General features: G+C 31.7%; 1 protein-coding gene across 24 annotated transcripts in view; it reads left to right on the top strand.

The window, feature by feature from the left end:
- The window catches only part of LOC108912735 (protein tramtrack, beta isoform), a 219688-nt gene that overhangs the window by 99952 nt on the left and 103515 nt on the right, over positions 1 to 16221 (top strand). Inside the window, exon 4 of one of the 24 annotated variants that reach the window (XM_018718080.2) lies at positions 11737 to 12052. The exons of 19 other annotated variants lie outside the window; for them this stretch is intronic. In XM_018718080.2, the coding sequence (XP_018573596.1) occupies positions 11737 to 12014 (278 nt within the window). In that variant the 3' untranslated portion in view covers positions 12015 to 12052. Of the gene's footprint in view, positions 1 to 927; positions 1298 to 1557; positions 2038 to 2184; positions 2543 to 4785; positions 5064 to 11736; positions 12053 to 16221 lie in introns of those variants that run through there. 4 more of the 24 variants (XM_018718099.2, XM_018718103.2, XM_018718108.2 and 1 more) reach the window with 4 other exon arrangements.

The raw sequence follows: 16221 nt of genomic DNA, 5'->3' as shown, positions 1-16221 counted from the left end.
ATTATTATATCATTTATATGGAAAATGCTATCCCAGAAAACATTATGTAGACCATGAAGGAAGTTATCATGTACGAAATTTTTGAAGGTTCTACAAGTAATTATTTTAGGAAGATTTTTCTTTATATCTATGTTTAAATTACAATAAATTAATCTATGATCTGAAATCATATCTGCGTTAGGAGTACTAGCATTTACAACAAATTCAGGTTAACTAAAATAATGTTATCTATTTTAAAGTTTCAGATCTATTTGTAATGCGGGAGGGTTCATTTATAAGCTGTGTAAAATCATACGAAGCCATCAAATATCCCAGGGGATTTTCAAACTGATGATCAATGTTTACATCACCTAAGATCCTAAGAACGTTACTTTATCATACTGAGGGACAATAAAAGATAACAAATCATACAAGTGTTCTATAACTTTATATGTCCTCATAAATAAAAGTCCAAAGGATTTAAATATAGGGAACGCGGTGGTCATGCCTTGGACTGTCTTCGTCTATGTAGTGGTACACCATAGTACTGACACCACATATTTCGAAGAATGTTCAGCTCTATGTCATCAATGAAATCAAAAGTTCTACACAGATCTGTATTTAAACGATCATTTAATACATGCACAAGCAGCAAGTTATTGTTGAAAATACTACGCCAAACGTTGACGCTGAAACGTTGCTGAAACCATCTTGATCTAATTGCATGCGGATTTTGTTCATTATGATTATTAGGACCTATGTTTATATAAGAAAAAATACTTGAAATTAACCCAACTATTATTTGTCAAAGTTTGTCATAGAGCTCGTAAAATACTCTGAAATAAAAAAAAATATCTATCTAACTTTTATAATAGTTGAGATAACATTGTGACAGACTTTTCCCCTGCTTATACCTATTTTTTTGTTTTGATTCATGTTATTTTTTAGAAATGGTGCATTTCCAAATGGGTGCCAAAAATCCCAAACTGATCGTGGACAAACAGGACTTCCTGTGCATTGAAAAGAAAGTGGACAAGACCATATGGAGGTGCAGTCAATACTACTACTCCACCAAAACGCGATGCAAAGCCAAGTTGATAACAAGTGGTAGAGTAGTGCAAGTTATCGGTCAGCATAACCACGAAGTGAAGTTAGGAAAAGGTTGTAAATATGAAAATCTGCTGTCTCAGATGGTCACTATCAAAAGAACTGATTCCTAAGGTGTTAAAATGTATCTAGCACAAATAGTTATAGGTATTTTAAGCACTGAACTAGTAATTAATTTTATTTATAATAATTTATTTTCATTTTTTATTTTTTGGAATGGAACATTTTAAGGATAAGTTATGTTTAACTGCCAATGAAATGATCAATGTTTCTTCAGATATTTAATAATAAAACTTTTGCAGAAATTTATATTTCTACTTTTCCTAATTCAGTGTAAGTAGCTTAGTTAGTTAGTTATCATGTTTGAATACCGTTTTACTGAATTAACAAATTTTTGTTTGTATACAAATGGAATGAGAAAATTTGGTAAATTAGTTCTTCGACCAAATTATTAACACACCGATATTTTAGCAACCATATACTTCGGAGCTGCTAGAACCAATCCGAAATTAATTCTGCACAATTTTGCGTACAAATTAAACGCAAGAAAATCTGATAGAACCTACTGGAAATGTGTGTCTCAAAAAACCAAATGTAAAGCCAGGATTATTTCTCAAAAAAGTGTAGTCAAGATGAACTCTGAAGAGCATAACCATCCCCCTACAAATAGCAACCTCGAAGGTCTTCTTTCTCAGATTGTAAAAGTGGTTAAAATTAAGAATTGATCATATTTTCCTCAGTTAGATTTGATTATTTACGTTTCCAAATGAAACAATCATTGGTTGGTTTCTAATTTGAGAGAATGCTTATTTATTTCACCAAATGCGTACCCAAATGAATAGAAAAATTCCCAAAATGCCGTATATTTCATCCTGTTTATACTTTTTATTTAATTAAATAGTCTGTAATAGTTTATACATCCCTGAAGTATTTATATAACTTGCCTGAACCCCACAAAAACATGCAATCTTTAAATTAAAGGAAAATAGTTCATATCAAGTGTTTTATTTCTATAAACATTTAAATTCAAATGGATTTTCCTGAATACCTGGTAAGTTATTCTGCCTTACTGAGGTATTAATACTACCAATATTTTAGGAACCATCTATTTCTGCGCTGCAAGAACCAATCCGAAGATAATTCTGAACAATTTTGCTTATAAAATACATACCAGAAGATCTGATAGGACGTATTGGAAGTGTGTGTCTTATAAAACCAACTGTAGAGCAAGAGTTACTTCCCAAGGAAGCCTAGTTAAGATCAATTGCGAGGAGCACAATCATCCTCCCACTAACACCAACTTTGAAGGCCTTGTTTCTCAAACGGTCAAAGTAGTTAAAAGAAAACTGGAACTGTGAGAATAATTTTGAGGCGAGAAAATATGCTTCGATATTTATGTAAGATAAAAGTGAAATAGATGGTGAATAGATTGATTATTACAAAATTTTCGCTCGAAAAGAATTTTTTCCCTACTGGGTGTCTCAAAAAAACACGATAACTTTTCAGAATTCAGAAGAAATGAGTTAAATATTCAGTTCACTATCTATCTAGGTATTGTTGTAGTATTGGTAATAAAAATAACACTGTTTTAAAAAAATGAAAGTGTTAAGTTGAAGCTAGATATATAAGCAGTATACCGTAGACTAAAATATTAACCATTCTTTAAATTGAACTAGAAATATTATAATGTATACCCACCAAGTGTTTCTCTTGTCCAATTATATTGTTATTAAATATTGCATTTTATCATTTATGAGATTCTCTATCTCCACCAAATTTTCCCTACCCTACAGTCCTAATTTTTGAACTTTTGTATGTACATGTTAAATATTTAGATAAATTATTTAAATTTAGGTTTAAGTGAAATAAATAGATTATTTTGTGTATAGAGGAAGTGTCTTGATTAGCCAAAAGCATTTTTTTAAGTATTCAACCTACTCAAAGACAATTTTTATAGAGATTTAAAAATTATGCTTTTGTCTAGACAGATAATTTTTTAATTTGTGTGCATAAAGGGTGTTTCTGAAATAAGTGCGTTCCTTGGAACGGGTGATAGAGGGCACGAAAATGAGCAACTTTTATTAAGCAACTGATGGTGTAAAGCATTACGTTTTAAATTGAAAAAAAAATTACATGCAGGTTTGTAGGATTTCATTAGCTGCAGCAAAATACGCCGTTGAAGATCTGCTGCATCGACAATAGACTTACACGGTACACATTTTATTTCATACACAAACAAAAAAGTCCAGAGGTTTCATATCCGGACTTCGTGTTGGCCAACGTACAGGGCCACTTCGTCCTATCCACCTTTCCGGAAAGTTGGTATGTAAAAATTCACAAACTACACGAGAAACATGGGGAGGGGCAGCATCATGCATGAAGAACATTTGGTCACAGATTTATAAAGGAACGTCTTCCAACAAATTAGGTATGGCTTCGGTAAGGTAAGGTTTGTTAAAAACTCTAAATTAGCAGCACCGTTTAAATGTGCAGGTAATATTTACTATCGGACCAAGTAATCTAACACCACACATTCACTGAAAACCATTGCTGGAACCGAGATCTGTGTACAACATGTCTAGTAAAACAAATTCATCCGGAAAAAGCATCTTGCTTGCAAAATCCGGAGCTTCTGGTATTTGATGTTTAAACCACTGGTAAAATCCCACACCGGGCTAAAAATCATTATCATTTAATGCCTGAACATGTACATGATTGGAGCATAATAATAATTACTCCCGTAGCGCACGCCACACGGTAGTGTTAGATACACCCACTTCTCGGTCAATGTTGCGAGTACTGCGCCTCGGGTCTTCCTCAACGAAGTTTATGTTTTCTTCGTTGTCGAAAACATGCTGCGGCCTTTCCCGCCCACTATCTTCACATGGTAGGTAGACATTCCTGGTATCTGTCTTTTGCACTGTTCTACTATTAGGTTGTCGTCTTTTATGGTGACGGACCGCATAGAAACGACAAGTCTCATTTAAATTGTACTAACATTCTCCGTACATTAACGCTATATCTGCTAGTTCTTGATCAGAAAACGTTTTATACGCCGGGTAAGTAATACCGCAACACACAACTAAAGAAAACAACACTTACTGACTTACCATCAGATTTGCTTGATTGTGGAAGTCACGTGAAATGTCAGCCAATTATAGAAGTTCTTCAAGCATGTAGCGAGTCCGATTCATTCTGGTCGTGCACGTGCACAAGATGCACAGAAGCATTTAGACCATCAGTTGCTCATAAAAGTTGTTCATTTTCGTGGCCTCTATCACCCTTTTCAAAGAACGTACTCAAATTTTTAACTTGCCTAATGTAGTTAAATTTTAGGTGCAATGTGCTTAATTTTATGTACTTAGATTCTTATTCTGTGAGGATGTTGTTTATGAAAAAAGAAGTCACAAAATTTCCTGCTTCACATGGCATTTTAGCTTCACCGTTTTTAATATATGTCTAATAATTTTTATGCCTTTTACCTATAGTTTTAACTCCACTTTTTCTCAGTGTACTTTTTGAAATAATTAAAATATAGAGACTAAGGATGTCTTTTATTTTGTTTTAAACGACAAAGCTTTAGCAATTAACATGTCAAATTGTTATAGGGGTTTTATTAAATTAAGTATAATTAACAGAAATGTGTGATCTTGTTGTACTAATGTTACGTTTGTTGTTTATAATTAAAATATATTTTAGGTACGATATATTTCGAAATTGCGACCAAAAACCCCAAAATAATTCTAGATGATCACCACTACATAATCCTCAGAAAGGAAGTTAATAAAACTGTCTGGATGTGCGCGAGGTACTTCATTGACAAAAATAACAGGTGTAAGTCAAGACTAGTGACAAGCGGAAAAATAGTTCAAGTAAGCGGACAGCATAATCACCCTCCTAAGACCAGCAAGACCTTCAAGAATTTGCTATCTCAGAGAGTCACCATAATTAGGGAAAAATAAGGAGAATAGTTTGAAACGGTTGTATTTAATTTATTACTGTGCTAGTATTAATAATTTATTCACATTATTATCGAGAGATATTGTATTATTTCAATAAAAGTTATTTACTTCATTAACCATCCCAACTTCTCTGTTTACTTATATTACTACTGTAAGTAGTAACATCTTATCTTTTAATTCATGTTATCTATAACTTTTGTAACATTGCAATTAAGTTAATTACATTTTTAGGAATAATATATTTTGACGTTGCCACGAAGAACCCCAAAATAGTCCTGGACGACCATGACTACTTGATTTATAGGAAGGAAACTAACAAAACAGTGTGGAAGTGTTGTCACTACTTCCGCTCTAAAGAGAATAGGTGCAAGTCAACATTGGTGACAACTGGTCGGATTGTTACTGTCAGTGCTGATATCCACAACCATCAGGCTGTGTCGAAAAAGGACAAATACAAGAATATGTTGTCTCAGAGTGTTACGATTATTCGAGAAGCATGATTTGTGTTGTGATTTAGGCGTTCGTTTGTTTTAGAATAGACAGTTTGTATGTGCCGGTTTGATCACAGATTATTTTGTAAAGAGTGAAAGAAATAAACTACAAGCCCATCGGAAATTTTCAAAGGGTCATTCGATCCAGCATGAATTACTTATATATAAATCAATACTACCACATATAACAATAACTTTAGAAACTATGCCGTCAATTCTTGTTGGTACAGGTGCGTACACAGGTAAGCTAAACCTGTCCACTAAGGGGGGGGGGGGATGTTTGATTTTCCGAAAATTTTGGCTCGGGTTTTGGTGATTTATTACAGTACGGCATTTACACTGTAAGTTTCGGATGGATACATAGATAAATTTTTAAGCAACGCCGTACGTATTTGCTGATACAGGGTGCAACCCTCTATTTGCAAGTATCGTATGGGGGCGGGGTGATTTGAACCAACATCAAATTCACTAATTTTAATTCTATTTTATAAAATAATGACATTTTTGGCCATGCCATACGTTTTTCATGAAACATGTGCTTACTATTATAGGAAAATTAATTTCCCCCTGAAAGGTAGGATTTCACGGTGAAAAATTTTTGTACGGCATTAATATATTTTGTTAATACTGACAACAATAATCAACAAAAACAAAAGACCGTACAAAAAAAAATGGTTCTAAATGGCTTGAAATATATTTTTGCAAATAAGTATTACTTGCAAGAGTTGATTTTATTTTTACTACTATTTTCTCCTTAATACAAATTATTGACTACTGTACGGCCTTTTTATAATAAGACTTACAATATCATGTAGAAATATTTTTCAGTAATGCCGTTCATATTTGTCAATACAGGAGTGAGAAAGCCCGGATGCAAACCCCTATTCTGACCCTTATGGTTTCCGATCATTGAAAAATGGTCGGCATTGTTGCTAAAACATTATTTAAGGTGTAGAATAATTTTTAAGTAATATGCCGTTAATAAACCATATGTCAATATAAAATTTATTAATATAAATTTGAAAAGCTTATACAGGGTGTATTTAAATGGGGGGGCACAAATAATACCAGAGATTCCTTGGGTGAAAAGAAGTTCATTAAACCTAATATACCTATATCCCAAGTCGTATAATAAAAAAGATACAGGGTGTCAAAGTGAAAAATAAAAAATGGTTTTTCCTTAATAAATTCGATAATTTTAGTCAGAAATGTTTCAAATTTTCAACAGAGAGTCTTTTTAATGATGAGAAAAATAATATAATAATGATTTTTGAGTGTCGAGTACGAGGCGCCCTCTGCAGGCAACGTTATGCATTGAATATGTAGTAACTTTTTTGCCAACCCCTGTATACAGCTTTCAGTAACAAAATACGAAATATTGGACTTTTTTGAACAATAAAGGTACACTTAGTGAAAATAGCTAAAGCCAACCGTTAAGGAGATATTTTTAATTTCATAAATTAGTGTTACGGATTTATACCTCCACGAATTCCAAGGTTCGAGTTGCTTAAATAAATAAAAAAATCGAGTAGGTAAATGTCATTTGATAATACTCGTAAATTGCAATTTTGAAGTATTAGTTTAAAGTGTTAATTGATTTTAGTCACTATTTACCTGCGTTCTAGATATTAAATAGTTTTGGAATTGAATAAAATAATACTTATGACGAGTAGGTATGTCGATATGTTGCAGGAAAATGGAAATTACTTCATATATCCATTAAAAAATCTTGTTTTCTTTTATTGTAAGCCAAATGTTTTTCTTAAATTATCTATTGACTGTTGTTAAGTGACTCTTGGTTTTAGTTGTTTTGCTCTTTTTTTTTAATAATAATTATTAAAGAACAATAAATAAGTATTTTGCAATATTTTTTTACCTGATCTGTTATTTCATATGAGGTTTCTTTAATGCAGGGTTTAAATAATTTCGCATGCACAAGAAAATGTGTTTTTTAATAAATACACCGAAAATCCAATTAAAAAGAAATTGTGCAACAAGTGTCTTCACACATGCTAAAATAATACTCAAAGAAAAGTAAAGTAAATTTAAAACAGTAAAAATAATGTTGTCTCAGTTGATTCCTGAGCCCCCTTTTGGTTTTAACTACAGATACACAACTCATAAGTACTGCAAGGCAATGCGTTTTGTATTAACAAAAGTATCTGTTTGTGCCTTGGTATTCGTGGAGGTATAAATCCTTAACACTAATTTATGAAATTAAAAATATCCTCAACGGTTGGCTTTAGACATTTTCAATAAGTATACCTTTTTTGTTCAAAAAAGTCCAGTATTTCCTATTTTGTTACTGAAAGCTGTATACGGGGATTGGCAAAAAAGTTACTACATATTCAATGCATAACATTGCCTGCAGAGGGCGCCTCGCACTCTACACTCAAAAATCGTTATTATATTATTTTTCCCATCATTAAAAAGCCTCTCTGTTGAAAATTTGAAACATTTCTGACTAAAATTAAAGAAATTATTAAGGAAAAATCATTTTTTATTTTGTATTTTTTTTTATTTTTCACTTTGACACCCTGTATCTTTCTTTATTATGCGATTTGGGATATAGGTATGTTAGGTTAAATCGACTTATTTTCACCCAAGGAATCTCTGGTATCATTTGTGCCCCTTCATTTAAATACACCCTGTATATTAATTTTTTTTTTCACAAGGACATAAGTAAAATTTTTTCAAAATCCAAAAAATTATTAAAAAATCAATAAAAAATCTGCATTCCAATATTTAAAAAAAAAATTGGAATTATTTTTATTTTAAAATTAAAATTACCTCTAAGATTCTAGCTGGCCATCGAAACATATTCTTTCTCTGTCTCTTTTTTTTCTTTTCGGCGTGTAAATTTTTATGTGGTTTTATTCATATACCGACAATCTTAAAGTTTTTTTTACAACAAATGCAATTTTAAATTATTTTTACTAATTTTAAACATATATTGTATGCAAATGGCTTGATCACAATTTTTGCATAAATAAATTGTTCAAACAATTGAAACAGAGGTTGCAAATATGCAATTGCGAGGGTACTGTTGCTTCAAAACATATATCACTGTTTTAAATGTAAGTATTTATTTATATAGGAATTCTCATGAATATTAAGTTAAAATTAATTGTTTATTATTATATTTATTTAAAAATAATACTTTCTTGCACGTCATTAAATTTCTAAATTTCTCAAAATATTTTCTCGATTCTCTATATACAATTTTTTTTTAATCTTAAAGACAATGCCATCATAATTTCTACGGTATAAATTAAATTTCTCTTGAAATTAGGATAAAACTCATTTTGGACTTGTACAGTTTCGGAGAATTGTTCCAACGGATATGTAAGGCATTGCAATTTTCATTCTTTATGTTATATTTCTGATGAAAATTTGTAAATGCCGTATATCTAGTTATTAATGACCTAAAAATGTATTAAAAATTTAATGAAAAATATTATCAGCTATGTAAAATCCACTAGTTAAAAATGTATGGCATTGGTTTTTTTTTATTTTTTTACTTATGAAAAGAGCCATAATATTTTGAATATAACATTTTTAGTTTATATCAAGGAATTTTCAAAATATTGTAAATTTTCAAATTTTATTTATGTGTTTAGTACGATAGTTTTTGGTTACATTTTATCAAAAAAGTAGTTGCCGTACAGGAATTAATGATCTTATCGAAAAAAAAATAAAACTCAATTCCAAAATACAAGTAATTGTTTATAATCTTTTGCGTTAACCATAATTTTCAGACGGCACAGTTGCTAAGAATTATTAGGAGAGTTAAATAATCATGTGGAATCGATTCCGGACATTTTTCAATGACTTGAAACAATGGGGGCTAAAATATAGAGTTGCGCCCTGCATGTCTAACCCCTGTATCAGCAGGTACGTCACTATTAAAGTTATCTACGTATCAATCCGAAACTTGCAGTATAAATGCCGTACTGTAGTAAATCACCAAAAACCGGGCCAAAATTTTCAGAAAATCAAAAATTTTCCAGGATTCCGGTATTACTATTTTTTTACGGCATTAGGTCGAGGTTAATTTGTTTGTATAACCTATATACTTTAGAAATGCCGTACAAAAATGTTAGCTTATCTGAATACTCACCTGTACCAACAAGAATTGACGACATAGTTTCTACAGTTATTGTTATATGTGGTAGTATTGATTTATAAGTAATTCATGCTGGGTCATATGTCCCCTTTGAAATTTCCGATGGGCTTGTAGTCTAAAATGTTTCTTTTGTTGTTGTTTGATGTTTCAAGAATGAGCAGATGTATTCATCAATTTTGTTTACATAGAGTCTAAAAGTTTTGAAGGTGTGGTTTATTTAAATAAAAAATAAATATGAATGCGTTGGTAAAGAAAATGTATCTTGAGTAGATCGAAAGCTTTTGTTGTTATTAATTTTGCAGCTGAAATAAATTTGGTAGAGAAATTGTAATTTCTGATATTTTATGTTGATATTTGCCATTGTTTTTCTATTGTTAGTAATATATCTCTTTTTTTATTGTATCAATAAAGCTTATTCATACATAATAAATATTATTTTCTTAGTAATTTAAGCCAGATAAATGTGAGAGATTTTATTTTGCAATGCTCTACTGTATCAAGAAAAGTAAGTAATCACTTATCTTTAATTATATCTTAACATATACCTACTATGTTTATCCTTCTCAACACAATATTTCTCTCAAAATCCCTTGGATGTCCTTTGATTTGTCCTAAAATGTCCCTAGATTCACGTTTGCTATCCTATACTTATTGCTGTAGCTACTAACAGTCTTAAATATGTTCATTTCTTGGGTTACTGGACTATGACTATGTTTATCATACTTTTATATCTTCCCTAACTGAGTCTGCTTTCAGGCACAATTTATTTCGACATGGCACAAACCAATCCAAAGATCGTCCTGGACGACCACGACTACATCATATACAAAAAGTACTCCAACAGAACCGTTTGGAAATGTACTCACTACTTTCGTTCAAAGGACAACCGTTGCAAATCCAAAATAGTGACTTCTGGCAGCGTGGTAACGGTCAGTAAGGATGCACATAATCATGTGCCCTTACAAAAGAAGGAGAAATCGGCAAACCTCATCGCTCAGAATGTCACGATAATAAGAGAGAAATAAATGTTTTATATTTAAATGTTTTTCAGTTATTGTATGAGTCCTTACTTGCAACATGTTTTTTTTAAAACTAAACAATCTTGAAATTATAAAGAAGTTTTTAATGCAACTTAACTTCTGCACCAATTTGCTTAGTATCTAGATGGCGTCAAAGTTGGCCAAAAATTTTAGGTTTTTTTCCCTAATAATCTTAATTTGTGAAGACTGGCCAACCTCCAACTAAAAATATACAAGATATTTTATTTGTAGACAAAAGACAATGTTTCTTCGAAACATTGTACAAAATATGTAAAGAAATCCACGATTTATAGTTTTTTATCCCTAAAAATTAAATCGCTGCCCCCATTTTTACGCCACTGATTATTTAATTTTTCCCGTAATGCAACTAAATCAAGTTTTTGTTACAAACCATTTCGGAACTATTACACTGTAAAAAAATTTCACTTAAATTTCACTCAATTTTACTCAATAATGTATCAATTTCTGTCCAGGCTCGATTGAGTGAAATTTTCACTCTATTGCTATGAATACAACTGAGTGAATCTATTGCATCAGAAATGAGTGATTTACTCAAATCCGTGTTACTGCTAACTATCAATTGAGCGAGTTTTGACTCTATTCTGAGTATATAAAACCAATTTAGAGTTGACTTTTTCTCTAATATGATTTAACTATTATTGAGTCCTTTTTTAATCATACTTGGTTTTTAATTAACTAAATATTGAGTGCAAAAATAAATCACTAAAATGATGTCCGGCCCTGTCCTGGCTGAGACCCGCCAGCTGAGGCCCGCCGCCGCCGCCGCCGGCTAAGGCCTGTTCTCCTGGAGATCACGCTTTTCTGGAGAAAACTTTTAAGAAAATTTTTATAGTTTTCTAAACTTATACCGTAATGTGCTTTGCGACATATCACGGATAACCCTATATGGATATTTAGAGAAATTTAATTTTAATAGCTTTACAGGATCCTTTATTTGTCTAATTTCCTAGAAAAATATCGAAGGCATTTTTGAACTCTGCTATATTTGGATTTAATTTAACATTTTTTAGGAACAATATATTTTGACGTTGCAAAGAACAATCCTAAAATCATATTGGATGATTACGACTATCTGATATACAGGAGAGAGCAGAGGAAAACAATCTGGGTTTGCAGTTATTATCACAGATGTCCAGGGACCAACAGATGCAAGTCAAAGTTGACTACCACTGGTGGAATTGTCAGAGTCAGCGCTGATGATCATAACCACGATCACCCCAAAGGAAGAAAGTTTAAGAATTTAGTTTGTAAAAAAGTTACGATTATCAGAGAATCTGAACAAAATTGAGTATTATAAGGAATTAAAATCTGATTTTTATGAATATTATGTAAAGCTTGTATCGAATGAAAGATATTTGATAAATTTTAGGTTTATAAAATATTTACTGTGAAAGATTGTGAATATCTGCTATTGTTTGTAATTATTTGTTTGTGGTGTATTGTGTTACATATTTTATTGAATGGGTAATTCTGCCTCACAAGAAAGTTATTTCAAATAAATATCCCATTGCGCCAAAAGGATCAACTTAGTTTTGCCTAACCAGAAATACCTATCTCACATAAAATAAATGAAAAATTAAAAAAAAATATTTTAAAAACAAGCTTTTATTAAAATGCACTAAAAAGAAAAAAATAAATCAAGGAGTTCATAAAACCAATAATGTTGTGTAAACCCCAAACCCATAAAAGGGTTGAATATGGCTGCTCTACAAAAATGTCTTCAACAAAATTATGATAAATAGACAAGTACTATCTATAAATCAGTGTGTTCATGTTCTTATGCGGTTTAAAAGCTCGTCGCGAGGTTTATTCCTAATTGGAATTTTTATTTTAAGGATTAAATTAAAAAACTTACGCCTAAATTCAAGAACATGGCTGAGAGAATAATCATTTTATTCAATAGACACAAAAGTCTTGGGAAGAAGAAGGTAATTTTAATCCTTAAAGGTTTGAAAATTGTTGCTTTGGTGAAAATTCGAGTCTGTTTTTTTGCCAAACCATAATGTGTTTTAAATCATCTCAAAATTTTTACACTTGTTTTGAATTTATATCCAATTAACAAGATCAGGACGAGATATTATAGTCTATTGATCATGTCATATGGTATGGAACTACAACGTTGATGGGTTTTTATTGCATGAATCGTTCAAATGGTTATTTAGAATGAAAAAACCGCGGAGTGCTATTAAATTAGAGGGTGGAAATTGAAGAGAGGGGTGAAAATGCACCCCTTTCAGTTTTTTAATTGTAGCTCGAAAACGAAGCAAAATTTCGGCATAGTTTATAGGAAAAATTTTGTAGAGAATTGAATTTCTCATCGAAATGGCTTATTTAAAAAATGTAAATGAAACATTTTATGCAAAAAATCGTTAATAAACAATTTTAAAGAAAGTAAAAATATAAGATTTTTTGATTTTTCTATTTTTTTAATAAAATAATTTAGTAAAAACTTGAGAATTTAAGCACAATAAAGTTAATTAATAATGTATACAGTGTGTCCACGGATGGAATTGACAAGAGAAATTCTTTTGTTTTTGACTGTAGTTTTAGGTGGGGTCCGGATACTTTTGAAAATTTTTAACGAAGTCCACAAAAAAAACTCGCATTCCTTACTAATATTTTATTTTAATTTGCACCTACAAAGATTGACCGCAAAATCCGCCCGTTTTTGCGTAGTGTGTAGCAAGAACGGGGAAAGTTGTACAGAGGTCTCCGTGGGCTTAAATTGATCGTCATGAAAAATCTAGGTGAGCATAATTCGATTTTTCCAATATTTGCCCGACTTACCCCTACTTAAGGGGTGGAAACCACCCCTAAAACAAGAAAAATGAGAAAATAGTCGATAAATTCTTGGTAAAATTGGGGGAATTTCACATGGCAAGGGTAAAATCAGGAATGTCCTTCTAAAAATGCTCATGATAAACCCACCCCCCGCGTGGGGGTAAAACAAAAGATCGAATTATGGGGCCCGTCTTTCGTATCATTTGTCGGGTAGTGGGGGAAACAAAGTACTTCATGAAGTGGATATCATTCCCCGTCTGCTATCGGCAATAGGGGTGGTTTTACCCCCACGCGGGGGGTGTTTTTCACCTTGAGCATTTTTAGGAGGGCATTCTTGATGTTACCCTTGCCATGTGGAATTCCGCCAATTTTTACCCAGATTTTGGTGACCATTTTTTCTGTTTTCTTGTTTTAGGGGTGGTTTCCACCCCTTCAGTAGGGGTAACTGATCAGAATCCGACAGAAGAACGAATTATGGGGGCATGTATTTCATATCATTTGGATTTATAAGGAAGAGTGGCACAAAAAAGGCAATTCATGAAGGGAACATCATTTGCCGCCGGTTTTCGGCAATAGGGGTGGTTTTACCCCCACGCGGGGGATGTTTTTCACCTTGAGCATATTTGGAAGAACATCCCTGATCTCTTCCTTGCCATTCAAATTCCCGCCAATTTTTACCAAGAATTGATCGACCATTTTCTCACGTTTCTTGTTTTAGGGGTGGTTTCCACCCCTTAAGTAGGGGTAAGTCGGACAAATATTGGAAAAATCGAATTATGCTCACCTAGATTTTTCATGACGATCAATTTAAGCCCACGGAGACCTCTGGACGACCTTCCCCGTTCTTGCTACACACTACGCAAAAACGGGCGAAAAAATGGGTTTTTTTGCGGTTACTCTTTAATTTACCTACTAACCATTAAGAACTCAAATCAATCACGCAATTGTAGTAGAAATGATAAGGGTGGCATTCAAACGTATTATTATCAATAGAAAACTATTTTTTAAATAATTTTATTGAGTAATTTAAACTTTCAAAAAATTTTTGGGAGTCCATTATCTTACTTTCCGCGGTCCGGGTCTGGACCGCGGTCTGCCAGTTGCCGACCCTTGCTTTATAAGAAGTTCTGCCCCTCGAAAAAATGAGACTGTCATACAAACATCTTAGATTAGATGTACAGGGTGCTCTTTAAATTAAAAAAAAAACACGAAAATACTCAAGAGAGAAGTACCATTATTTATTATTTTACACAACATTTTTATAGATCAAATCTGTTTATAACCTCAAATAATGTCTTAATACAAATTTTAAAATAAAAATTTTAATTTTTGAGGTGGGAAGTAGCTATACATATAGAGTAAAAGTCAGAATATTTTATTAAAAAAGTAAAAGAAATCAAATCTTATTTTTTGCTTTCTTTAAAATTGTTTATTAACGATTTTTTGCATAAAATTTTCCATTTACATTTTTTAAATAAGCTATTTCGATGAGAAATTAAATTCTCTACAAAATTTTTCCTATGAACTATACCGAAATTTTGCTTCGTTTTCGTGCTATTGTATTTAAAAAACTGCAAAAGTGCAGTTTCTATCCCCCTATCTTCAATTTCAACCCTCTAATTTAATAGCACCCCGCGGTTTTTTCATTTTTAATGACCCTTCGAACAAGTCAAGTGATGAAAATCCTTGAACGTCTTATTTCCCTCCTTTTTTGCAAAAAAATTAGAATTAAAACATAAGGGTAAACGCGACGAAAATCGAAAAATTGGCAAAGTTTGAGCGGCCATATATCAGTCAATTTTCATCCAAAAATACAACCTCTTGTTCTGAAGGAAATTTGATATACTTTTTTTTCTATGAAGCAATGCCTATACTTATCTCTGCTCAGAAAAAAGTTATTTGCATAAAAGTAAAAAAAAAAAAATTGAATTTTGCATTTTTTAAAATTGCTTTTAATATATTTTGTAGTAAACAAGTTTTTTTAATTTTTTTAAATAAGCTATTTCGATAGAAAATCTCTTTATCTACAAAATTTTTCTTATGCAATACTCTCAAATTTTGCTTCGTTTTCGAGATATACTCAAAAAACTGTAAGGGTTGCATTTTCACCCCTATTTCCAATTTCCACCCTCTAATTTAATAGCACTCCACGGTTTTTTCTTTCTGAATAACCATTTGAACGATTCATGCAATAAAAACCTTGTAGTTCCTTAGTACCCTGGTTTTTAAGACATAATCAATAGCCTATTAACAACGCAGTGAAAATTGTAAGTGATGAGATACACTCTATGGAAAGTATATAAACAAAACAAACAAATTGTTTACTACAAAACTTGACTTGACTGTCATTTGATTAGAAGTTTTGAGTATTAAAATAGAAACAGTTAGGAAACGTTAACTAGCCATGTGTTATAGTGTTTACAGTGAAATCCTGATACACCAGGAAAATTAGCGAAAATAAAAGGAAACTCGAAAAAAGTCCTATCCGCTAGATTATTGTAAAATTGTCTAAAGGAACATAATACAAGACATCTCTCGTCTCGTGAGTCAAAAACTTTTATTAGCTAACTTTTCTATTTAAACAAATAAGTGAGGAAAACAGTTTTTTCACTTTGCAGGGAAAACCATCAATTTTAGCGAAAAGTGACTCTCAGACAGCTTATAGGGAGTAAAATTATCTACAAAATGAGATATTATTTATTGTTAAAACATTT

The sequence above is a fragment of the Anoplophora glabripennis genome, unplaced genomic scaffold (assembly GCF_000390285.2).
Source record: "Anoplophora glabripennis isolate ALB-LARVAE unplaced genomic scaffold, Agla_2.0 scaffold471, whole genome shotgun sequence".
Classification (NCBI taxonomy): Eukaryota; Metazoa; Arthropoda; class Insecta; order Coleoptera; family Cerambycidae; genus Anoplophora; species Anoplophora glabripennis.
The sequence above is the reverse complement of the archived record's forward strand: the minus strand, read 5'-3'. Positions and strand labels throughout refer to the sequence as shown.